The following is a 26736-nucleotide window of genomic DNA, read 5'->3' as shown; positions in this document are numbered from 1 at the left end:
TCACTTGGGGGCGGCGGGCGCTGACCTCCGGCGGCTCACTGGCGCGGCCCGGGGACGAGCGGCGCCTTCCCCGCGAGGTGAGCGGGGCGGGGCCCGGCCGGGTCCGCGGCGGCCTCCCCGGGTACGGGCGGCGGAGCCGGCCCCCAGCGAGGGGCGGGGGGGCAGGCTGGGTCCCCGTGGCGGCATGGCGCCGGGTAGGGCGGACGGGAGGCACGGGTAGGGTCGGGCCCGGTAGGGTCAGAGGTTCCCCGCGTGCTAGGTCTCACCTGCCTTGTTTCTTCTGCGCTCCAGGACGAAATGGGGTTCGTCTTCTCCAAGTCCATGAACGAAAACCTGAAAGCTCAGCAGGAGTTTATGCTCATGAACTCGCGGCTGCAGGTAAAGCACACGCGCCTTTGGTGCCCACGAAGGTCACTGCTCAGAGCTGGGCTGGGGGCTGCAGGCGCTGGGCATTGCTCTCCTTCCGGAGGTCAAGGCGCTCTCTTTAAAGTCTGCTAATTTGGACGTGTTCATCTGCCACAGCCGACCCAGGTGTGTGAAGCGCCACTGCCCTGAATCTCATAACTCGCTGGAAGTCTGTGTGAACGAGTTGCAGTGGTAGAAAACACGGTAGCCAGACCATGAAAGTGCAGGTTTGGAAACTTTCCCAGGACTGGCCCCTGAAGCCCAACTGAACTACTCCATTGCTAAGCTATGTGTGCATGTTAAATCAGCAACAGCACGGTTAATAAAACACAGATACTGTTCTTTTAAAATATGAGAATAAAGCATGCTTCAACTCTCACACTATACAGACTCAAACAGCTCTCTTTAGGTTCACTAGCTGCAGTTATTCCACATTACTGGGAAGCCACTATGTGGCTTTTAGTTTGTTCTAGAAACCTGAAAGTAAATAGGGATTAGGGGATCACTTACTCCATTTCATAAAATAGTAAAACGTCAGATGAAAAAGAGAAGGAAAAACGGTTAGACTAAGGTTCAGAAAGCTATGCTGAATAGATGTTACAATGTAGCTGAAGCTACATATTTCTGATTTGTTGCCAGAATTTGTGCTCTGTAACCTGTTCCTACAGTAGACTACAGTATTAATAGTGCCATCCAAGTAGATTTAACTGGAGTTTGTCACTTTAGTTTTGCTTTTAAGTTGAATGCAGGTCAATTTAAAATGTTTAAAGTAGTGATGGTTGAATTTTCTATTCATTAAATTGTCAGTAGGTGGCATTTCAAAGCTGCTGAGCTACATGTTGATCATAGGTTTTGTAAGGTTGCATTTAAACTGAACTCTGGAGGTGACAATAGAAATGTGTCTAGGAAAGAGAAAGCATAAGAAAAATAGTATAACAAAATACCAGATAACTGCCTTTTTGCAAGATTTGCAAAAAAAAATCACTTTTGTCTGTGCTGGATTATAGTTTTCTCAGATGCAACTGTAAGATTTGTGTACTTTTTTGTTTGTTTTGTTTTGTTTTGTTTTTCCATACAGAGGTAGGTCCTTCCACTCCTGGAGCTTTTGGAAATCCAAATGGTGGGAATGTGTTTAGTTTCAGAGAATGATGATGAAGTTAAAACATAGGCTTGTTTCATGATCTGCTTCTCTGCTGTGCAGAATGAAAAATAAGAGTTGAAAAAACAATTTGACTTCAGGCTAGCTTTTGTAAAGTGCTGGGGTCTTGGGCAAACACTACTTGGCCTTTTGACCCCAGGTGAATAACAGCTCTAGTTCTAGCCCAAATGCTCAGACTGACATCAAAAATCAACTTCTTTCTCTTAGGAGAGTTACAAAAAAAATCCGTTTCACGATAATACACAAAATCTTTGCAAGTTACTCTTTAGGAATTCTCCCTGTGCAGCATTTCATCTTTTTGAAAATACCATTAGGCAACATTGTAGTTTTCTTTCTAACTGCACAAATGCCTGAACATATTGGATTTATATTACATTTGCAGACACATCATCCATGTTAGAAAACCTGTACCTATTACAAATGTATGAAATGGTCAGTTATGTCAGGTGCAAATGATGCAGTGGGCTCAAGGGGAGAACTTAATGTTGTGTCAGAAGGGATGGAAAAAAGTGGCTCTGCTCTGAGCTGAGGGAGAGGGTAAGGAAGAAGAGAAGACTGCCATTTGTCTTTTTGCATATGTGAGTAAAGTGTGAGTAAAACCTGTGATCTCTCTGGAGTCCACTGTTAGGCAAACTGCTTTCAGGCTGTGTGTGGAAAACAGTACAGCCTGATATATTTGCTTTTAGACAGAAATTGTAACTAGAAATGCATGGAGAAGTTAAGTCACGTTAGTACCAGCATGAAGTAACTTACCTTAAAACATTAGATATTCTCTCATATATTTGGATTTGGATGCTGTCAGTTCTCCCATCTTCCTCTGAAAACGTTCACGTTTCTTAATAAACTAAAAGCTTTCACTTCAAAGAATATGATATATTTGCTATGAGACGTTCAAAAATGCTTGTTTGTTTTAAACATAAAACTATCCCAAAGCAAGATGTGGGGTCAGAACCTCTTGGAGCTTTTCAGTTTCCAAATGTACTTTGGAGAGGCCTGTGGTTACAGTGTTGGGGGAAAGGGACGCTATTCTTACTCTAAGACAGTTGGAGTGGATCAGGAAGTCATCAAAAACTGCCACAGAATGCCCTGCGTAAAAACAGTGATGATGTATCATTGCTCAGGAATGAACTATTCAAGTCATTGGGTTGACATGGAGAAAAAAACACAGTGTGTGCTGGTGAAACAGAGTCTAAAAAGGCTTCTTGTATATGTGTTCCTTGCATGTCATCAGAGTCATAAAATTCCTGTAAATTGTTTGTACCAGGAATTCTGTTTTATGAATCTCCATGAAGGAACACTTGGATTTAAAAAATAAAAAAATCATATGCTCTCTTCCAAATGGAGAGAAGAAAAAAAAAAAAAGCTGTTTAATCGTAGCTTGGAAGGAGATTATTGCAAATACAGGAAGGTGAGTAACATGACAGAAGTTGACAAAGAACTCTCCAAATCACAAGCCTTAGTGCATCCTAAATCTGCACAGTTTTAGAGTCAGTCTGGTGTGTTCAGCACACCAGCTTGACTATGTTCATGTAGGAGAATGTTAAAATGTATCATAAAGTCGTGTTCATATTTCTCCCTTATACACTTCTTGGGGTAGCTGCAAAAAGAAGCAATTGTGGCCTTGTCAATTTTATCATATGCTTCTTGGGGAAAAAAATAAAAATAAAAACCAGACTGTCAGGTTGCCTTGATGCTGAAGGACTTGCTGGTCGTTTGTATTGTGTCTTGGTGTGGCTCCAGAAAGAAATACCAGTCTGTATCAAGAGAAAACTGTTTGTGATAGAAGTTTGTTGAGACTTCATTTTTATCATAAGCCTGTTCCTTAAAGTGTAACTTGCAAAATTCTCTCTAAACACCTCATATATCAGATCTACAGCTCAAGCCTATCACATGGCCTTGCTAAACGCTTTTAGCATGGTTGAATGCATAAGAGGAGGTTCCAAATCTCAGGGCATGTATTGGAGTATGTATTGTCATGAGCTTTGTGAGTGCTCTTAACACAAAATGAGGTACATTCTTTATTTCTTTATTTGAAGTACTATGTTCTGTACTTCCTGTTCTATTAGATATTTGTCCTGTGCCATTTTTGACAACAAAAATGTATACCCTCAAAAAGTAACTGAAATAACTAGTTAAATTATAAAGCTATTTTCACATGTACAAAGCAACCACAGAAAAAAGACATTTTGAAACTGACAGCTAGGAGTGCAGCAGTATTTGTAGTTGATTATACATTGCTCAGCACAGGTTAGAACAGTTTATAACTTTTTTATTTTGTGTTTGTAGACACTGACATTCCTTAACCATCAAATGGGTTTTGAAATAGGAAACTCCCTGAATTCACATGCTTTGCTGAAGCTTGCTGAAGACTTAATTGTGATAAGACCAGATTATGTACGATTAGTGCACAATCTAAGCACATTGTCTTCAAACAAATTTTTAAAATGTATAAAAAAAACGTGTATGTTATATAGTGATATTTAGAGTGATATGAAGCAAAATGATGCTAGAAGGTTGTAGCACAGTACATATGAAAATTTTAAACTGAGTCTCTTACTGTTAATGAACTTGATTCCTAGACTGCACAGAGCAAAGCTTACTAAACTTACATTGCACTAGGGAGGAATATTGCTATGTTGATTTGTGAAAGACATTTTAAATGTATATTAAAAGCTCTTAGTTCAGGATATAGACATTAAAAAAAAACCCTAAGCTCTCCTGTGATTTTTTGTTAAACTTTCCCATGCATAGAGGAATCAAAAAGGCTTTCTTTTGTTTTGAATGGAACACCATCAACTCAGTATTATGCCACTCACTCTCTGTGTCGGGGGGGGACCCCCCCCCCCTTAGATTTTAGTTTATGTCCTTCTGGGGCATAAAAAAGCAGAATTCTAGGCATGTAGGGATGGTCTAACTCATCTAGAGCTGATGCTTTTGAGGGATGTCAAAGGGTAATAAGAGGAGCTTCTACCACTACTTTTGCAGTAAAATGGTGAGGAAGGAAGGTGAGGGCACATTGCTGAATGTGACAGGTAGATTGGTGGCAGCAGACACAAATAAGGTTGAGGTGCTTTGTTGTTGCGGTTTTGCCAAACAAGGCCTGTTCAGCTTCTTCAGTTTGTGTCAGAGTTCAAGGAGGAAAGGAAGTATCAGCAGGCAGAAGGTGAGAATGGAAACGGGGAATGCTTACTCAATACACAAAAGTCCATGGAATTTGACCGGGCTCTACCCAAACGTGCTGTGCAAGCTGACCAATGTCACAGAAAGATTGCTTTCTATAGTCTTTGAAAGGTCATGGAGATCAGAAGAGGTCCCTGGTTACTAATGAAAGTAAATCCTCACTTTCAAAAGAGGCTGAAAGATGATCCTGGAACTGCAGGCCAGCTCTGTGGAGAAGACCTAGGGAACCCTAAAGACAGAGACTGGAGCATAAGCCTGCAGTCTGTTTTGGCAGCAAGGGGAATCAAAAGGGGCAGCAATGAGGGTTTGAGACAAATAGTAGCGTAACCAGAAAGTTGGGGGAAAGCAAAATGTCTGTCAGCTTCTATTCACTAGTTTGTTAAATGCATTTAGATACTGAGTCCAGTTTTTGTCTTTTCCCCACCTCCCCCTAGGAAAAACGTAGCTGACAAGGAGAACGCTCAGCACAGGACCACCAGGGTGGCCCAGGGCTGGAGCACTTCTTGAGAGGTGGTCCAGCGAGCTGGAGGGATGCTTTCTGGGGGACAGGATCTAGCAACAGCCCCACCAGTAACTTGTAGGAGGCTATCAAGAAAACAGAGCCAGGCTGTTCACAGTGGTGTGCACAGTGGCTGTTCAAAGGAGGGTGAGAAACAGTGGGCATAAATTGAAAAAAGGCTGGGGAGAGCATGAATGTAGGGAGAGACCTTTTTCCCTGCATGGACAGCCCAGCAGTGGAGCAGAAGCTGAGAGAAGCTGTGCCACCTGCATCACTGCAGGTTTTCAAGACCTCCCTGAATAATGCCGTCAGCAGCCTGGTCTGATCACACAGCTGATACTGTTGTGAGCAGAACCTGCCAAGGTCTCTTCTGACTTGAGTTACTCTGTGATGATGTGGCCACTGTTGAAGTAGGCTCAGGCTGTGGCCCACTGTGTTTTGTGGATCCTGTGAGGCAGTATTTCCTCATGCCTGCTTCTTGGCAGACTGAGAATTGATGTCTGCTCTCCTCTTGAGTACCACATGCACAGTTCAGCAGTCTGTTGAAATGGGCTCTGACTTGACCTAACTTTTAACACTATATTAGGTAGACTTTCAGGTATATGTGGTACCGATGCAGAGACAGCATCATAAGAAAAGGAATTCAGAATTAAAGCCTCAGCATGCCCTGCATGCCAGCTTGCCCACCCAGCAAAAAGTAAGCAAAAATCTAGTTTCTGTGGGAATAATTTACTTGAAAAAGAATTGTACAACCTTCTTATACTTTGAAATACAATTGTTTTAATTCTAAAATACGAATTACAGTTATAAAAGTTTAAAATAGAAAATGATATTACAAAATTTGAAAATTAAAACATAATTACGAGACCTGTATAATATATATTGCTATATGAACAGGTAAGTTTCCCAGCACTGCTCAGTATTATGTATCCAGCTGTAGCACATATATTAATTTGTCATAATTGGCAATTGCAGTAAAAAGCTATAACCATTATTTAAATACAATTTACTATAAACGTTTTGCTTTAATGTTACTGCAGGTTGGCTCTGGCAGTCTTTCAGGGGCAGATCAGCCTGATAAGAGTGGAAGACTGGAGGGCTTGAAAAATGTAAGTTTTAGAAGAAAGTAATAAAGGGGAAAGGAAAAATCTCTGGAGGTGCTGGAAAGAGGAGACTAGTTAGTGCTGAGGGTTTATCAGTGTTTTTTGTAACTTACATTTTGTTTGTTTGTTTGTATTAGGGGGTGAGCAGTTCAGAGTGATTTGGGGTTTTCTTTGCTTCATTTTTGTTGTTTTTCGTTTTTAGCAGGAGAATTCCTTATCAGACAAAAGGATATAGTTTTCTCTGTGGGAAAGCTTAATTGCATTCAGGAGTCAGAGATAATCCTCCAAATTAATCTTTGATGGGAGCCACATAACCTTTGAGATAATAAACAGGCTAGGGAAATAATATACTTCTGACAAATCTTGTATTTACCCATAATAAAAATGTTTGATTATAACCTCCTGTCTGCAATATGAATCTCTGGATAGTCTCACTCCCCTTCTTCTGCCATCCCTTCTCTCTGTTTTATTATGTCAGATTGTAAAGTGCCTTCTTCTCCCCAGGTAATCTTGGTTAGCCAGGAAACAGCCACAGATCTGCTTTCATAGCAGTTAGTTTTGAGAAGTTATAGTTATTAAACTTTTTCCACGTATGTGGGCATGGAAAATATTCCATACTCTGTGGAGGAAAAAAATGCCAATATCAAGTAAAGCTGGAAACATGGGGGGTAGATAATCCTGTTCTGACAATGCAGTAACAATTTTATTTTTTATTTATTTTTTTTTTGAAAAACAGAAGAGACGCTGACATGGTCTTTCAAAAATATTTTCCACTTTTTGGGGTCCTGAACAACATAAGTTCATTTAAAGCCTTTGGAATACTACAGTATTCTATTCTAATCCTATTGTAACGTGGGCCAGCCAGTGGTATGGAAGCTCCCCTGCAGTTCTGTATTTAATCTGATATATTGATGCTATTTTTCTCCCCTGCTTTATATTAACAGTTCCTTTGATGATTTGGAAGTAATGCAAAATTAAGCAGGGGAAAAAGTGACATTAAGAACAACTTAAGTCATTTTTTCTAGTTATTAAAATTGTTAACTAGCTGGGCAGGTAGTTTAAAGCACTGTTAGGTAAACACATCCTTTAATGCAACAGTGCATATTCTGAATTTTTAAAGATGAAAAAAAATGTAGTAGGTAGTTCTGTAACTGAACTGTTCTTCTGGACAAAACCACGAAGTATAAAAAACATACCAGATTCTTGCCAGTTCTGCACCTACAGAAATAACATAGTTCATTGAGTTATAGATCACAAGATACTTGCTTCTGAAAAAGACTCTCAGATGTCCTTCAGTTCTTGCCTATAGAGATGTGTGCACCGTACACTGTATGTGTGCGCTATGGCACAGACATAGTTAGAAGTGAAAATCCTGCTGATTGCTTTCTGCATGTGTAAACAGCTATAATGCTGTTAGTCCCAGAAGAATACGCTCTGGGACATTATATCACTACAGCATGAATGTGTAAATGTTAATTACATTAGACTGTGATCTGATCTTCCAAAAGATACATGGCAACAATATTTGTATTTGGAAAAAAAATGTCAACAAATCTGTAAAAGCGTAGAAACAAGTAACTGTATATTGCATATTTTCTTTATTCTAAGCTGTCAGCAAGTGGCTGGAGGCAAAAGACAATGCGACTCCATTACTTTCCAGCCATGGTTGTTTTCTTAAGAAATTTGCATTGCCTGGCAATAAATGAAAGGAATGAGGCAGTTTTCTCAACAGTTCACGTTCAACATTTCATCCTTAATAGGAAATGAAAGTATACCCATACCCTATATAGGAGGCTTCTCAATAGACCATGTCTTAAGACCAAATGATATTGCGTTTTTTTTCGGAATTAAAGTAGTATTAATAGTGAAATAAATAAATAGATAAATAAAGTCAGGCCTATTATAAGAAGTGATGGAAGAGGACCAGAATATTTGAATTTATGTCCAGACACTCAGCAGTTTCTCAGAATAAAATCGGGCCATCATTCAGTGAAATACTCATTGCATAAAATTTTAGATTGCAGGATTGGTTTAGAATTCAGGTTGTCATGATGAACTGCAAAATGCCTGAAATAATAGGAAATGGAATAGAATGAATGCTAGTCTGGAGCATTACATCCAGGAAGGAAAAGTTAAATAAATGAATCAGGTATAAGTGATTAGACTCTGGGAGTTTAAATAAAGAGCTGTATATTACATACTGTGTAATATACTGATATATAAATATATGTATAAACTGAGTCAAAAACACAGATTTTCAGAAAAAACAAGTGTCATTGTGGATTTATTAACCAGGAGTTAAAATTACTAATTTTTCATGGCTGATGACTTTGCTGGGAAAAAAAAAATAAATCTTAATGCTTCTTTTAATAAGCAGACAAGCTGTGAGAAGTTCAGAGAATCATGGTAGAAATAAGGAAGGCATTAGAACCTATGGGGAAATTATGAAAAAATATATTTGGATGATGCTATAAACACATCTGTTATTCATTTAAAGCATGTATGTGCTGGCATTTTTATTTTAACCCCTCACATATTCAAATGTGTCGGTCTAGAGACCTGAAGTATTATTTTCCATCCATGTACTTTTCAAGAACCAGAAGTTTTCAGTGGTAATGTACGTGACAGTATATAGTGAAAGAGGCACCTTTTTTAAACATTTGTTCAAGTGAAATGAGATTACTTGGATTACTTGTTCAGTACAGATAAATACAAGCAGTGTTTGTATCTGTATATTTATGAATTTCACAGAATCACAGAATGACCGAGGTTGGAAGGGACCTATGAAGACCATCTAGTCCAACCTCCTTGCTGAGCAGGATCACCTAGAGCACATTGCACAGGAGTGCATCCAGGCCGGTTTTGAATACCTCCAGAGAAGGAGACTCCACAACCTCTCTGGGCAACCTGTTCCAGTGCTCTGTCACCCTCACAGTAAATAAATGCCCTCTCATAGCCAGAAGAGCCAGAACCTCCTGTGCTTCAGTTTGTGCCCCTTGCCTCTCATCCTCTCTCTGTGCATATCTGAAAAGAGACTGGCTCCATCCTCTTGATACCCTCCCCTCGTAAATTTGTACACATTGATGAGGTCTCCCCTCAGTCTTCTCCTTTCCAGGCTAAACAGGCCCAGCTCTCTCAGCCTGTCCTCATACAACAGGTGCTCCAGTCATCTAGTCATCTTCATAGCCCTCCTCTGGACTCTCTCCAGTAGCTCCATGTCTCTCTTGCACTGGGGAGCACAGAACTGAGCACAGCACTCCAGGTGAGGCCTCACCAGGGCAGAGTAGAGGGGAAGGATCACCTCCCTTGACCTGCTGGCAACACTATTCCGAATGTACCCCAAGATCCCATTGGCCTTTTTGGCCACAAGGGCACACCGCTGGCTCATGGTCAGCCTGCTGCCCACCAGGACTCCTAGGTTCCTCTTCACTGAGCTGCTCCCCAGCAGGTCAGCCTCAGCCTGTACTGGTGCTTGGGGTTATTCCTCCCTAGGTGCAGGACCCTGCACTTGCCCTTGTTGAACTTCATGAGGTTCCTCTTGGCCCAACCCTCCAGCCTGTCAAGGTCTATGAACATGAATGTTTTTATATTTATATACGTGCACCTTTCTTGAATTATTGCTTTTGTGAGATTTGAATTGTATAATGGAATATGCTGTTCTTAAGGTATATAAATATATAACATTTTTCTCAACTTCCTTGACTAGTGCAGATACTGAGAATTTTGTGGGAGAGGGATGAGCAAGTCCTGACTTATTTATCAGGCAGCTCAATGATCTCCTGTTTCCCCTCTGTTCAGGTAGTTTTAAACTGGGAAAGAATTTGTATTTGAGGTGTAGGTCTTAATAGGCATGATTTTTTATTTCAGTTCAATACAAAATGCATCAAGAATCTAAAGAAGCTGTTACAATATATGTCATTAGAAGTTTTAGGACAAACTAGACATTGGGTCACATTCTGTTTTAGTCATTCTTCTTATGCAAAAGTGCAAAATATTAAATAAAACACCAGAGGAGAAGAAAAAAAAAAAAAAAACTGTGGAAAGGAGAAAACATTAATGTCTGTCCTGTATGTGGTAGCCTAAGAGTTTTTCAGCTTAGACAGGTAAAATGAATTGACCTAATAAGCCTGTTGTTTTATTCTTTGTAGGGACCTGTATGTTGCACATGTTCTTAGCCTAGGACAAACAAAGTTTACTCCTATCATATTTGAGCAATGAGCTAAAAGCTAAAAGTATGAATGTAAAAGAGAAGTGTCAGAAGGGGCAGGGGGAACTGCTGTCTGTTTTATTTGAAGGTGAAGTATATATACAAATAGTGTTGTGTTCTTTTTTTCTTAATAAATTCAATTAACCTGTTAGTCAGCGTACTGTGGATGAGTTATCAACTGATCATAAAATAAGGTGGCTTTTAAAAGGCATACGTGTAACTATGTTTTGGCTCTTGGCAGGAATTAAAATGGCTAATAATGGAATAGTTTGGGTTGGAGGTGAACCTTAAAGATCATATAGTCCAACCCCCTGTGTTAAAATGCTCTCAAGTTTCTGAACAATAAAACTCCTTATGCTTTATCACTTTCATTGATCAAAAAAGGAAGAGAACTAATATGTGCTTCTGCATAGGTGTCTTTATATAGACTCCTTCCTGTGACTAATGCAACTATGTGTGATGACGTTCTTTCTATCTGCAGATTTACCAATTTATCTTTGTTAGTTAAAAATGACCTATCATGATGATGATACCTGAAAAATTTAATTTGTCTTAATGTATTAGATACAGAGTAATTTTCTGCCATTTTTCATAGGTCCTTAGCCTTTTTCCTTTCTAAAGTTTTCACTGAGAATTGGTTTAAAGGATTATTTTTTTTAAGTTTTATTACAATAAAAACAATTGTTCCCTTTCTTCCCTGCGAAGTAAAATGTAAGCAAACTTTCCCTTTCCTGACTACTACCATCCTTTTCCCTTTGGGGTGGGAAGTAGCTTCATTTGTTTTCTATTGACAAGATACTAGTAGCATTTATGGCATTTCTAATGCATTTGTCTTGAAGCATTAGAAAAATTGTTTTGCCCTCTAGGTGATCTGGGCTTAATTCAGGAAATAAATGTTCTCTGGTAACAATTCTATATCCTTATTAGTTTGCGTGCATCAAATGGAACAGAACAAGATGAATGATATCTGTGTTGAGGAAGATTAGAACAATCTGTCTCACAAGAAAAAAAAAAAAAAAAAGAAAAAGCCATTTTGTTTGGAATTAGCTGCAGTGATCAGGCAGAGTATACAATACTCTCAAAAAAATAAATGCAGTGTTTTACAAAGAGCAAATTTTAATTGATATTTCTAACACGCAAGCAGTACCAGCAAAAGATGCAGAACAGACCGATTGTTCCACCAGTAATGAGACAAGTGTTAAGTTCATCTCTTTGGTGGAATCAGTCTTGCCAGTCTTTTCTCTGAAGAATATCTGTGACTAGTACATCATATTATGAATGCAGATTACTTAGTTATAATTTGTCTTGCTCAGAGGTGCACCTTCATCCAACCCTTACACATGCAAGGCTTAGGTCACTGGGGGGATTTACCTCATTTCAAAGGAAAAATGCCTTCTGAAGCTGCTTCCTTTAGTGGTATGAGTTTTCTGAAGTTCCTTCCTTGTTAGTAGAGCAAAGCTACCGTTTCAGTCTTCAGTTACATCCACTGAAGTCAAATCTGGCCGTTTACTTATTTTTCTATGAAAAAAAAATTGTTGAATGCTAAGTTAAAAAAGGGGGCGGGGGGGGAGCTCTAGCAATCTTACATCTATTTTAATTCTGTAACAAAGTGCTGTAACAAGAGCAACGATGAGTGATTTTGCAAGAATCTGAGATGGATAGGAGGAAATATGATGTTTGCAGATTTTGTTGGTATTGCAACAGTCTTTCATACAGCAGTATCATTTTGCAGCCATTTCTTCTGGTGTTCATTTTTGATTCAATACCAAGTCTCCGTTCCTTTAAAAACTACAACAACTACAAAACAAGTTATAAGAGGCCACAATGACCATACTTACAGGAGTAACTGAGGAATGGATATAATAAATGGACTAGTTCCTACTTATTCAGCCATTAGTCAGATTTTTGAATTACTTGTAATGTTAAATGTCTTACACTGCTTTATGTATATTGCTATTTCAAGCCCTCTTTTGACATAACTGTCTATCCAAAGACTTTGGTTTGTCTTTACTGCTCATGTATAAAACTCCTGAGATTTCTAAAACTGATACAGTACCCAAAAACTTAGCTTACTCTGTAGATACAAGATTCTTAAGTGCAGGTGGAAGACACCCTTCTACACTCATTGTGTGTTCTTGGCTCTAATGCTAGGAAGCAGAAGCACAGAAATGCTAGGCTACTACCAAGAAACCTTACTTTTGTATAACAGCCCATGGACTGGAGCATCTCCTTTGTACAGCCTTAAACTTTGGATGGATTTACATGCTTCTAATGTTATTCTTTTAGAAGGCATGTAATTCCATTAAATTATTGACAATAACAGGAGCATAAGGGGTGTTTTTTCAGTGCAGGTTACATTCTGGCATCTGGCTGATGATTTGAGACCCCTTTTTGCTTGTAAATATTTTGTGATGTCTTAGCAATTGGAAGCTTTAAAAATTTAGTTTGCTTTTTAGAGAGTTTAATTTCTTGCAGTGCTAATCATTTTAATTGCTCTGCGTACAGTAAGTGAAAGATATTTATAGGCAAGCTTTGAAGCTGCAGGATAAAACATTTAAGTCTGATTTATTTTAACTGTTTGATCTGGAGCCCTATTTCCTGATACTTCTATGTGCATGTTGGTCATAGAACTGAGCAAATGCTGTGTAATTATTACAAGTTATTATCTCTGTATTGCACTCTAGTGATTTACTACGTAGGTGTAAGTATAGGTATCACTATTCTATTTTCGATTTATTTTTGCTAAACAGCTATTTGTAGCAGCTCCTATTTTTGCACATTGATTAGGTAGGATGACACCTAGGACGAGTCACATAAGCCTTAATCTTTAATCTGCCTAAGAAATGACTAGTGCATTGCTACTGTAAGGTGTTTATGCAGTTATTTAGCTAAACTACATGTAGACCAACTTTTATATATGCTTTCTAAGTGGTTTATAGGTTTTTACATACAACGATCATATTTTTGAAAATTTACATCTCTTTTTCACCTTGCCCCTCAGTACTCAGAAATTAGAAGTCAGAAGGTGTTTAAAGAATGCTTTCAGACTCTGGCCATGGAAAAGCTGTCAGTGGAAATAACCTTCTATTATAGCCACAGCAGCCATGGTCCCTACACCTCTAATGGACATGCAAGAGGTTAGCCTGTGACAGAGCTGTAAGTTCTTTTAAAATGACTGTAAGTATACTGCAGCAGTTTCGTCTTTCTCTTTTGTTAAATTTATATTGTGAGTTGTAAAACTGAAGTGGACACGTGTGTGTATATTTATTTACCTGGCTGATAATTCCTTCTAAGGTGGATTAATTAGTTTTCTGTCTGAGTATCTATATGCAGGACTGTCTGCATAGTTGTGTCTTAATGATGGTGACATGAAATGCAGTTCCCTAAGAAGTTCAGCTGCCTTGGGCTGCTCTCAAGCTGAGTCTTTGCTCTGCTCATTCTTCTGGAGGGTTTGGGGAGAAGGGCATACCCTCAAGGAGAGCCATTAAATGTATTGTGTAAATGGAGTCTTTATCAAGGGATGGTTACTGTGTCTTCATCTCTCCACATACACCAAGCAAGTGTTATTTAATGCACCTGGACAGCCCGAAGGGAGCATCTTGTACTGTCTGTGGTTTCCTCTCCTGTTGAGCCAATGTACACCACCTTGCATCCTATTTGTTTTGCTTTTCCACATCATCCTAAAACAAGACCAAAATTGTATTTGTTCCTTCCTACAGCATATAAACATGAAACTGAAAGGCAGAAAGAGAGAAAATAAGGAGAGTCTCAAGTATCAGAAATTTCCAATCTTACCTACCAGTGCTGATGTAGCTTGCAATCCGAAGAGGGCTGTTTATTTTTATTTTTTTACAAGTTGTCAAAGGTGATTAAATTATTTCAGATGAGCATTTTCTCCCACTAGATTTTAATCAATGAAATGATGGCATAAATGCTCTTTTCTATGGTTTGACATCATGGTGTGAAGAATAATCAATAGAAACGATAAGGCTGGCTACCACTGACTAGTGTATTAGCATTATCAGTTTCACAGTAACTGACCTTTTCCCTCTCCGCCTCACTTCTCTTCATCTGTCATGTTTCATTTTGTCAGATTGATTTCCTTTTACTATAACAGTTGGTATGTGTCAGACTTCAAATGCTAATCAGCTCTTACAATTTCTTACACAATGTTGAGAAACTACTAGCTGTATATTTTTTTTTTAAAAACAGGAAAGTTAATTCTGATTTGGTCCTCCTGAGTGTTATAAAATATAAAATGTCATTTGCTACTAGAACCCATTTTGTTTTGAAATACTGACCTTGATTTTTAAAGTTATATCATCAATATTTATCACCAATAAAGAAGTTAGACAGGTTTTCTTAAATCAAAGTACTGCTATGGATTTAAACTCACAAAAAAGTGTCACTTAAAAAAAAAAAAATAAACTCACTTACTTACATGTGTGTCTTTAAAATGTGGTCCAATTCTTGTAGAACACGATTTCACGACAGCAAAAAAAAAGCACACTTGGGTGTGTACCCATGCATCCACCTCACAGCTTTAGCTCTCCTGTGCCATGCAGAGCAACCTGAGTGGGAAGCCTACAGACCTCCCTTCTTCCCATAGTAAATCTGCGCCTGGCTATATCAGTGGGAAGTGTTTAAAGTTAAATATAATTTATACCCTGAGAAATGGCACTTGGACAGTGAAGTCTGTTTCACCTTTGTGTATGATATGCCACTATAGCTTTTTTCCTCAGAAGTCAACTTAATCATGTCAGTGAGATAATGCTAAGTAAGCCATAGCACAACTCCTCTAAGTTTGAATAATAAGTTTTTTTTTCTTTCTTTCTTTTTTGCCTTTTTTTTTTTTTAAAAAAAAATTTCCTTCTGATCTTCTGTAATGGGAAAATAAGTTATCTTAAACTTCATTGCAAAGTTTTAAGGGTGTGGGACCTGGCCTTTGTCATAAAATCTACATGTTAATAGGTCAAAAGTCTTCTCTATCCTTTTACTATGACAGCATGGCTAACATTTTCAATAGAACACATGTGGAGGAAAATAAGACACAATTATTAAGAAATTAACAGGTGAAAATGGGATATTGATTTGAACTGCAGTCAAACACAATTTGGTTTTGTATCTTTCATCTAATTTGGAATCATCTTTTGTGGTGGGCTCCTGAATCTTTCCCTATATAGATCTACCATCAAATCCTGACTTGCTTTAGGTTCAAGTCACAGAATCACAGAGTGGTTGAGGTTGGAATGGACCTCTGGCAGTCCAACCCCCTGCTCAAGCAGGGCCAGCTACAGCAGATTGACCAGGATCATGAAATTAAGAAATTATTAATGTACTTGTTTTGCCTTACGATCTACTAATAGTTGTTTGCCACTATAAAGTCAGCCTATCAGGCTATCCAATTCATGCAAAACTTTGGGAGCTTAAGATGTTCAATTAAGATTGGTGTATTGAATGGGCAAGCACCAAAGTATTATGCCTGAATGTCATAAAGATTAAAGTACACAGGGACTGCTTGAGTTCCCTTCTGGATGCTTAAATTGTTAAATGAGAGCATCCAACATTAATTTAAGATGTATTTACACTTTCACCATCAAACATTGCTAATAGAAATCTGTTTTGTGAGCAGACGGTGGGTTATGCTCTTAGGACACAGTCATCTGTGTGGTGCTCTGCCTCCTGTCTGCTTTGTCAGAGTCTGACAGAGGGGCATGCTCCGAATATGTGTTCCCAGAGCCTGCGCTTGGAATGTGCCAGCGGCATTGGCCCATGTCATTCCGCAGCACACTGGCTAGAGCACTTCCCAAAGAGAGCTCAGACGTTCTCCAAACTGGTTTTCCTGCAATTATTCCAATAAGATGTGTGATGAAACTCTGTGTTCTGGGACAACTTTGGCCTTAATTGTTGCTCAGTTTCCGCTTTCCCTTTTACTTAAGTAAAGCCTGAAATCCAGTGAGGTCATTGCCGAATTGCCATGGAACACTAAATCTTTCCATTACTCAGGTTTCCGTTACAGTCCTACTGCTACTGTACTACAGCCTTTTGTTTCAGCAGGATAAAAATATGCCAAGTGACATGACTGATCTTGGTGTGGAAGAAATGGGAAGTAAGAACAAATATTTGTGGAATGGAGGAGGACAGAACAAAGGGTATTTCCAGGGTCTGGGAGATGTATTCCTGGGTTTGGCATGACATTGCATGACATTTGGCATGACGTTGCACAAAATACAATGTCATTGGCATGACATTGCATTCAAAAAGATAATGGAGCATCTTTAGTGAAATTTGTGTACTTTTATTTGATTTTATTCATATAACTTATTACTAAATAAAAATCAATTTAACTACAAGCCTCTATGGCAGTACTGTAGAGTACTTACCATCTCCAGAAACATCTTCACACTTTCTTGGTGCAAAATTTTAAGTTTAAGTACAAGAATAGATCTCATTTAATAAAACTTTCATTGTAACATTGTGAAACTTGAGTAATAGCAAAAAATAAATTAATTTAGCTAAATGTCACTAGTTGAATAGAATGACAACTTTTTGCAGCTTTCTGTAACATGAAGATTCCCATGAATCATTTTCTTCTTGATTATGCCACATTTTCCTGCATACACATAAAATATTTGTCTTAACATTCATCACTCTAAATTCCCCCCCAGAATCATGCTTTTTAAAGAAATGAATTTAAATACAATATTATGTTCCTAAGAGGTGAGATGTTAGAAGTTTGCTCAGAGGAAAGGAATTATGAGGGTTTTTCTATGAAGTTTTCCTGCTTCTTTTTGGATGGGGTACTGAGTAGTACTGGGTAGTACTGTAGGTACTGGGCTTCACAAATAGGGAAAAAATATATTCAGTTGGTTAAAAAAGAATATGAAAAATTGTATGATTATGTTATCTGGCTGCTGTTGATAATGTACAAAACAAGTTGTTTTCATTTATACTACGTTATTTTCATAAATTACTTGTTATTTGTATTAAATATACATGAAAGTAACCTTGGACTTTTGAAATTTGATAGGACAGGCTCTTACTGAAAGGTTTTTGTTTGACCTCAGTGTCTGTGACCTGGTAATTATAGTTTTTTTTTAAGTACTGGGGTTACAAAGGGCTACTGAGCAGTAACTGAATTATTTTTTTTAAAGAGGTCATATTTTAGTTTACTCCTGTAGATTTAAAATTAAAACTTTATTTTTATTCCATGCTTACTTCCCACTACTATCCGTGCATAATAAACTGTCCGGTTTTATTCTCCTGCTCCAGTAAGTTTCCTTTTGTCAATACCTATATTTCATCAGCATAACCTCGTCCCACTTCCTCCCCATGTTTGTCTTCAAACTGAAGCTCATTTACAATACTGCTGTGCGTTTTGGAAGCGTAAACTCCTCATCTGTGCCAGCAAGCAAACAAAGAATCCCTTAGTACTTCTCACACGTGTGCAAACTACATACATCATCAAATTGAAGGGAAAAATAGAGATCATTACACTGATATTACATGTCATTATTTTATCTTGTCACATCAACCCTCAGCAATTTACCAGGCTTAGGATATTTGGGTCCACAATGGGGCTAATTAATGGGCAGTGTGCTTGCTTACTTTAGAATTTCCAAGTCTCTCGTGGGTGACAAAATAAAATCTAATTATTTTGATATTTTATTAAGTGGTTTGTCAGCCGCTATGTAATTATTTCTTCTTAAAAAAAGTGATCTGAAAATTATGGATGTCAGGAAACTAGAGCCTGTTGATGATATTTTTGTACAAACAACAATTGCAATGTAAGTCTTGAGGAAAGAGATGAAACAGTATTGTGAGACTACAGTGAATGTTGTTTTTCCTACTGTGTACAATTATATGTAATTAGATCTGTCCTTTTTTTATTATGCTGTCTAAAAAATTAATTCTACCTATCTAGATACTGAATGACCTTGTAAATAAGATGGCAAGATCAACGTAGTCTGAAGAAATAATTAGTAACAATTTAACAGAAAGTGTTCTGTTCAGGCTAAATCAATAGTAATGGAGATGAATAAATGGTGGAAACCTTAAGTAATTACAAATCTTTTAAATTATTCTTGAATTAGAAAGCAGAAGAAAAGAACAGATTTAATTACTTACTTTACAGATGCATGCGAAGTGAACTTTCTGAATTCTCTCTTTCTTCTTTCTTTTCTAGAATACATTTCTTTAGGCAGCTGGCATTTAGTTTCCTGTACCTTGCTGGACGTTTATGCAACTCACTTAGCTAAGCTAGGCGTACCAAATCAGGTACTCTGTTTTTTCCCTAAACTGAGTTAAAATTTTAATGGGAAGAAGCAGAATTCTTATTATGTTAACAAACTTATATATTCAAGTTTCAGACTGCTTATTTTCGGCACAATTCCTATTTTTGGCAGCACTCTGAGGAGGTAAACAATTGTGCTTTTTGGTGTACGGTAGAGAAGAACTTTTAAGAAACAGTGATTTTTTAGTATTTATTTAATCAAAATAATAGAATGGCTCAGGTTGAAAGGGACCTTGAAGACAGCCTAGTTCTAACCCACCTGCCGTGGGCAAGGATGCCAGTCACTAAATCAGGTTGCCCAGGACCCCCTTCAGCCTGGTCTTGAACACCTCCAGGGATGGGACATCCACAACCTCTCTGGGCAAATACGGACCAATATATTTAGACAGGACATCTGTTTTTTAAGAAATAAAAAAATCTAGTAGTTCTGCTTTTTGTTTGTTTGTTTGCTTGTTTGCTTGATGTTGTTTGTGTTTGTTTGTTTGTTTGTTTTCTTGTTTCTGTACCATGGAAGGTTCTTTGATGTGTTAATATATTGTCCAGGTGGTACTTTTTGCATTATTATTTTTAATTTTGGTTCCAGAAGTATTTCCCCATGGACTATTGTGATGTATTCCATTAACTTTAAAAGGTGTGGTATCTTCACAGTCTTTTTCTGTATTTATAAACTGTGCTGTTTCACAATATTATCCTGCTGATGCTATCCTGCTATTAATGAGAAAAGAAATTCTCAAAGGGAAAAAAAGTGTCAAGGCTGACCCTAAAGACACGTACTGACAGCCACAAGCAGAAAAAATTGGAGAGCAGGATGGTATCCTTTGGATCACTGTGGAAATGCAAAGATCAGAGAACCTTAACCTAGAGAGTGCCAGTGAGACTCAGGGAGCTCACAAAACCTAAGACTGGTATTTTGATTTTCTTGACCATGTGGAGGAGCATTAGAAAGACTTAAAGCATTTGCTCGTTGACCCTAGTGCTTTCTTGGCGTAAACTCTTCATAGTTATTACCGAAGAAGGTAATTCTCAGTCAACACCTATGGATGACTGCAGTAAAAGAACAAAAAGGAAACCTTCTTACTTAATGTTTTGTATTTATAGACTCATCTTTAAAATAAATGGATGACTTAATTTTGTTTAACCTCTCTCCTTTCTTTAGCTGGAAAGGCAACTACTGATGCAGAATCAGATGAGAGAGCGACAAACAGCCATGCAGATTGCCTGGACACGGGAATTTCTTAAATACTTTGGGACATTCTTTGGACTTGCTGCCATAGGTTTAACAGCGGGGTATGAAGTTTATTTTCTAATAAAAAATGTAAATTGATTATATTTCTATAGTGCTGGATCTTCCTTTTGCATTTTATCTGGCAGTTATTTTTATCCAATAACTGCTCAGAGGTTGATGGAATAACAAAGTGACTCTGATTTCTGTCTGCTTCTGAATGTGATTTAGTTATGTCTGTACTACATACTTGTATAAAAGCAGAGACCTGTGACATGACAATAAAATTACATAGCTGAACTACTAAAAATCTGGCATAAAATAAAAATTGTGTATGTAACAGGATGGATTTTTGAAAACCATACTGTTTTCTTGTCTGAATTGTGATTTAATGAACTAGTCATGAGGTACAAATACTCCATCAGCCGAATTTTTTTAATGTCAGTGCATTATATTCTGAAATCTGGTCATATCAGGTACATATATTCTGAAATCTGGTCACTTAAAATATGAATGAAGAGCACATGTTTCTCATGGGAAGAAAAATACTAGCTAAAAATGTGCATTGCATGTGAAGATCTTGCCTTATAGTACTCTTACTAGGTAATATGCTTTTCTTGTGCTATGATGTGATTAGAGGGAACAGTAGGAATATTTGTAGTTTTGTGTACATAAGACAGATAAAATGTCTCTTATGCATTAAGCATTCTCTGTGCACTAACATGTATTTGGAACAGATTGTAAGGGCTCAATTAGTACATGTTGCATGAGGCTGGATCGATATATGCAATGCAACCCTGGTTAGATTATCTCATTTCATGTTAAATGTATTAAAAACTCACTTGAAGCAATTCTTTAATACCTTTGAGCTGATAGTTGAGCACAGAAGGTCACAGAAGGTGACAAGAAGGCAACCAAATTCTTTCAAGGAAATTAAGAGGACTTTTTTAATTAAATAGTGTAGACAGTTATACAAGTCCTAGACTATCAAGGCCAACCTCAACTAACAGTGCTGATACACTGAATGTCCTAAATAATCATGGATTTCCTTCTCCTTTTTTTTTTTTTTTTTTTTTTTTTTTCTTTTTAAACAGAGCAATAAAAAAGAAGAACCCAGGAGTTTTACTGCCAATAGTTCCCTTAAGCTTTATATTTGCCTATCAGTATGATATGGGCTATGGGACACTGTTGCAAAGGATAAAAGGTATGTGTGTGTGAGTCTGTCTGGTTGATACATAGAACCATACTTAGTATTTCTGATAATCTCTTGCCTTTTTAGAATGACTGGGAGAGAACTTGAAATAGATTTTCTCTTTTTCAGACAAAAAATCTCACCCTTTTTTTTTTTTTTTTTTTTTTTTTTCCCTTCTGTTACAGTCAGGTGCTTTCTCTGTCAAAGGTTTCTACTTTTATAGCCTTTCCCTCCAGTTAAAACTGTGTGCCGATTTCTCTTTCCCTGATTCAAAAAAAACAAAAAAGGAAAAATAAATCTAAAATTCTAAAAAGTTCTAAAGTTGTAAATACAGCTGAAGTAAGCATTACTTCATTACTACATTTGAAAGTAGTGACACACGTAGTGATTTCCTTCCATATTGCATTCAGATGCTGCTGTTTTGGCAGGGGATAGGGATGGTAAGAACAGATAAAGGGATACAGACAGGAATCATGCCCTTACACCTTCACAATCAAGCACGGTCATCAGATGATCATCTTGCCACAGTGATCAGCTAAGATGGAAAATAGAAAGGTGAGTCCCAGAAGGTAGGGTCTTGCCTCATGGTTGCCAGTGGTGGATCTAATTAAAGGATCAATGTTGAGGATTATGGAAAATCTGATAGCTGCATTAGGGTTCACTCTGATTCCTAGTGAGCAAGGCATGCTAAGACAGTGTTCACTGTATGTGAAGATAACACTGGGCCATGGCATGTCACCTTCATAAATCACTTTAATTAACTGGATTGACTTTGCATTCTGCTACTGAAACAGACAAAATATTTTTTTCTGCTCTTGGTCTTAACTTCCAGAGCTAAGAGCTAGGTTTCCTAGCTGTCTGTGCATCTTTGAAAATAATGATAGAGTAATTAGACAAACTGAAATATTTACAGCTGCTAACAGATGCAAATATATTTGGACAACACAGCAATGTATATCTATGAACATTTTTAAAGCCCCACCAAATACATTTTGTATTTTTTTAATATGAATAGGCAGCTAAGCATTGGGAGAGAAAATGTGTGGCTTATGAAATTAATGTTGAAAAATAAAGTAGTACTCATTCAGTGGAGAAGCAAAACTTTGAATTTAGGATTTGTTAATTTTTTTTGAAGAATGTAATTTCATCCAAAATCTTACGATAATGCAGGTCCCTTGAAAATAGTATATGATATGTTTATTGAGTTCATGCAGTCCTCTAAAGGGGTCTCCCTCACTACCCTCTAAGATGGGTAATGTGATACCCTGTTCAAGTATCACGGTGGTGAAAAGTCATCATCTTAACTTCAGATCGATTACGGCAACCTCAGTGGTATGCAAGGCATGTGACAAGGATTTTGGAGGAAAGAATAAGAAAAGATACAGAGCCAAACGGACAAGACGATAAAATGAAGTCTGCCAAACTGAGTATATCTTTTCTTGGAAAATCAGTTCTGTTTTCCAAAGTAAATGTGGTAGATGTACTATAAACTCATAAAAGCATTTAGTGGCATATGAAGATGAAGTTAGCATGAAGGACATTGAAATAAGTAGACAGGGAAGCACGGGGGTAAAGAGGAAATATCAAAGGTTTGTGCTTAACATGGATTGCTTGGCTTTAGCAGGATTATAATGAAGATCCTCAAGATTTGGTCTGGATCTACTTTTGTTTTGTATTTGAAATTGTGTGTAGTTAATACTAATATAATTTGTGGATGACGAACTTGATTTTGTCAGGAGAAAGCTGTAATACAAGAACTGATGACCCGAAGAACTGAGATAAATTAGAATTCAATTTGATAAGAAGGACAGCAAGAAGATAGAGACTAACAGGAATTTCTACAATCAGAGTTTACCAACTGGAAGTAATAAAGAAAGGGAGAAAAACCCGAAAGTATTAGGTAATCACTGAATAATTATAACCCAGTAGTGTGATGAAAATGTGAGAGGATCAAGTAAAGTCTGGGAACATCAAATGAGGTTTCCTAGTATCACGGAATCACAGAACAGTTGAGGTTGGAAGGCGTGTCTGGAGGTCATCTGGCCCAATCCCCACACTGCTTAAGCAGGGCCAGCTAGGACCAGTTGTCTAGGGCCATGTCCAGTTGGCTTTTTGAGTATCTCCAGGGTTGGAGATTCCACAACTGTTGTACAAATAAAGAGTACAGACAGGCAAGTTTTGATGCAGAAAAAGAGTAATACCGTCCTTGGTATTTTCTACATAATTCAGATCACTTCTGTGTGAGGAATCTAGAATTAGTGAAGAGTTAAAATTATCAGGGAATGCCAAGCTGCCTTGTGAGAAAATTCAAAGTCTGCTTAGCCTTGTAAAAAGACAACAGAGATTTGGGGCTACAGGCCCTACTTACAGGGTAGGATAGAATTAAGTAAGGGAGGGAAGTTAATTAAACTTATGACTAATACCAGCAGCAGAATAAAAGGGAATGAGCTAGCTTGAGTGAATCTAAGGTGAAAATCAGAAAAAGGTTTATAATTGCGTAGAAATCTTGTTTGTGAGTTTATTTTTATTTCAAATTAAAAATTAAGTAGCTGAAGAGAAGGTCTTATGACACAATTGACCTACAGCCACAATACTTATTACTCAGCTGATACCTGTGCTAATGCCCAGGCTCCTTTCTCAGCCACTTCTCTACTTGCCTGTGTGTTCTGCTGGTGCATGCCTCGCTTCATCTCTGTGACGTTACAATGAGAGTATACACTATTCCTTTTACTGTTGCCTCTTTAACTGGTCTCTTCCCTCTAGGGTATGCCTGTGTTCAGCCTTAGAGTCAATTCCCCTCTGCTAAACTAACTGCAATTCTTTCAGTTTCTCCACAGTCTTCCATTTATCTGAACCACCTTGATCAATAGCCCTGCATCTGCCATCCTTCATTATTTGGAATCAGTCTATGCCCCTAGAAAGTACCTCTATTTCTGTTTCACCAAGCATTTTGTCTTTGACCCCGCTTATATTTAATTTACTCTGTCTCTGGTCTACTTGTTCGAGTACTTCCTCATGACGTGCCTTTTCTCCCACATTGAATTTAGAGGTGTTGGGGTTTTTTCTGCTGTATAGCGAGGAGTAACTAAAGGTAGAACTGAGTATATAGGAGGAAATACCTGTTTTGAGTTCTGTTTATGCTGTTGAAAAGTTGTTAGGGTGCCAGGGACAGACATCAGACTCACACTGTGGTTTTAGCAGTCACTGGAAGTGGTAACTAGTGTTGTCCTTTTGGATAGTACTGATATGGAGATCCCAAGCACTGTACTACTAACCAAAATTGCAGCTGGAGATTTCAGCATTCAGATTTGTTTTATGGAATAGCTACTGTCTAGACTGCATGAAAGTATTCAATCAGGTTCACTGCACGTAAGTAGAGCTTCAAGCCACATCCGTAGTGATCAAGCTAGGAGATAAGGCATAGGTAAACAAGATTTTTGGCATTGTACCAAATGGCATCAGCCAAAACACATTCTTTGCCTTATCTTCAGCCTTTATTATATTACAGTCAGACCACCACAACTGATGTATAATGTTCAGTCTATATCTTTGTTTTTTGGATTCTCTGTCCTAGATGTTTTCATTCCAACCTTACCCAGAGCATTCTGCACCCTACAACTTTTCCCTGCTATGCTGCTATGACTGCATTTTTGGGTAACTGTCTTAGCAAACATTTTTTGTGAGCAGTATGCTTTGGCCAGTGCTTCTTCAAGTCCTGTGTTATGCACTTTGTGCCTGGAGCCTAACATCATTTAGCCTAGACCTGTGCCAAGGGAAGGGCACCTGAATATGGTTTATCTGGGATAGCGTGTACAGGAAATTTTCTTCTTAAACCATATATACTCTTTGATGTGCATGTGTGACCCACCCTTTCCCCAGACTCACAGAACTGGTACAATACAGTACAGGGCTGGTGTAAAGTACACCTTTCCAAAGCATGTGTTTCATACACCGCTGGGAGACAAATGGCTATAACTCAGTGTAGTTTTTAGGAGAAAGGGGCTAACTCAGACAGCAGCAACAGCATAATGAATTGTTTTGGCTGAAGCTCTTTCAAACATGCAGCCTGAGGCAGACATTCCTTTCAGACCAAACACCTCTGTGTATAGTTATTCCACTAGTCCAAAATTCCTTAAAGACATCTTCAATACTACGATGCCATCAGCTCCTTTGTAAAGTACATAGCCGCAACATGATATTTTGTTATTCCTGCCCCAAAAAAGAAAGCTAAATCAGCTTCTTTTTCTTTTTCCCACTTTGTTTGCTTTCTCACGGTATGGGTGAAGAACTATATCTATATATTTAATTTTTTATTTTTTTTCTAAGGTGAAGCAGAAAACATATTGGACACCCAGAGCGCTTTGCTGGAACCACCAAAGGGATCACTCACTTTTGAAGACCTGGAAAAAATCAGAAGATCTCAGAGCAAGTTCTTCATAGAAAAATAGGAGGATGGTGTTGAAGCTTAGTATCTGAGTTGTAATTGTAATGGTGTTTTGGGACTTAGGTGAATCATTAAAATATTGAGAAAATTAAATGTTTTTATAAGTGAAAAGTAAATCTTTTTTAAAAAATCAGTACATTCTAAAGCAATGATTTTCACACTGGATGTGTCTCCCGAAAATATCTGTTGTTATGGCAGGATATTTTTATTGTTTAGAGTGAAATACTGAATTTCCAGTGTCTATTGAGTCTGAAAATAACTTTCACCTGTAGTAAAAATGTGTGGTGCTGACCAAACTGACTATAATTGACAAAAATAAGTTAATGGGTAGTTACAAATTTATAGAAATATGATTATAATTTTCAAACATATTTGAAGATCAATTTGAAGTCAGGAATAGACAGTCAACTTCTTTGAAAAACAAGACACTTTTTAGTTGCTGTTCTTTAGGCAGTGAACTCACCATCTATGCTTCAAATTCTGGAATAAACAGCTTTTATCAGAAGTAGGTTCAGAAATAAACACGTCACTCACTAACTGTGTGTTTTACTCTTATGAAAAACTGTATTAAAGTATAAGCAGAGATAATTTCTGAAAAAGAGAAAACAAATTATGTAGCTATTTCCTGAATCTTTTTCATGCTTGTTTGACATACTGAAACTCAGGATAATTTGTTTACATGAAATCAGAGTTTCACTACTAAGATGAATATTAACATAGACTAGCAGCAAGCAAAACTATTAATGTATGTTTTTGTAATGGGTACATCCAAGGGGCCTTACAAGTACTGAAAAACTGAGAGAGTTTTGCATGCCTTTACTGTAGCATGAAATATACTGAGAGAGAATATGATTTTAGTGTATGTTAGTATTCTGATGTTATACTTGGTAAAAAATGCAACTTTCTGTATTGGAAATCATGTTTAAAAATGGATTTTACTGTGTGTTTTGGATGGAAACTCTTCTAGCATTAATCTAATTGTGGGGATTAAAACAAATGCCCAAAAAGTATCCAGTAAAGAATTAAGCCAAA

The 26736-nt window shown here is 37.7% G+C and overlaps 1 protein-coding gene across 1 annotated transcript; it reads left to right on the top strand.

The window, feature by feature from the left end:
• The first annotated feature begins 12 nt into the window (after positions 1 to 12).
• Positions 13 to 26736, top strand: PLGRKT (plasminogen receptor with a C-terminal lysine). The gene is made up of 5 exons (XM_035310561.1): positions 13 to 77; positions 292 to 378; positions 20003 to 20133; positions 21163 to 21272; positions 25587 to 26736. Exons 2-5 carry the CDS (start codon positions 298 to 300, stop codon positions 25706 to 25708), a joined length of 444 nt encoding a protein of 147 aa, XP_035166452.1. The 5' UTR covers positions 13 to 77; positions 292 to 297; the 3' UTR covers positions 25709 to 26736.

The sequence above is a fragment of the Oxyura jamaicensis genome, chromosome Z (genome assembly GCF_011077185.1).
Source record: "Oxyura jamaicensis isolate SHBP4307 breed ruddy duck chromosome Z, BPBGC_Ojam_1.0, whole genome shotgun sequence".
In the NCBI taxonomy this organism is placed as follows: Eukaryota; Metazoa; Chordata; class Aves; order Anseriformes; family Anatidae; genus Oxyura; species Oxyura jamaicensis.
This window is presented reverse-complemented; position numbering and strand designations above follow the sequence as displayed.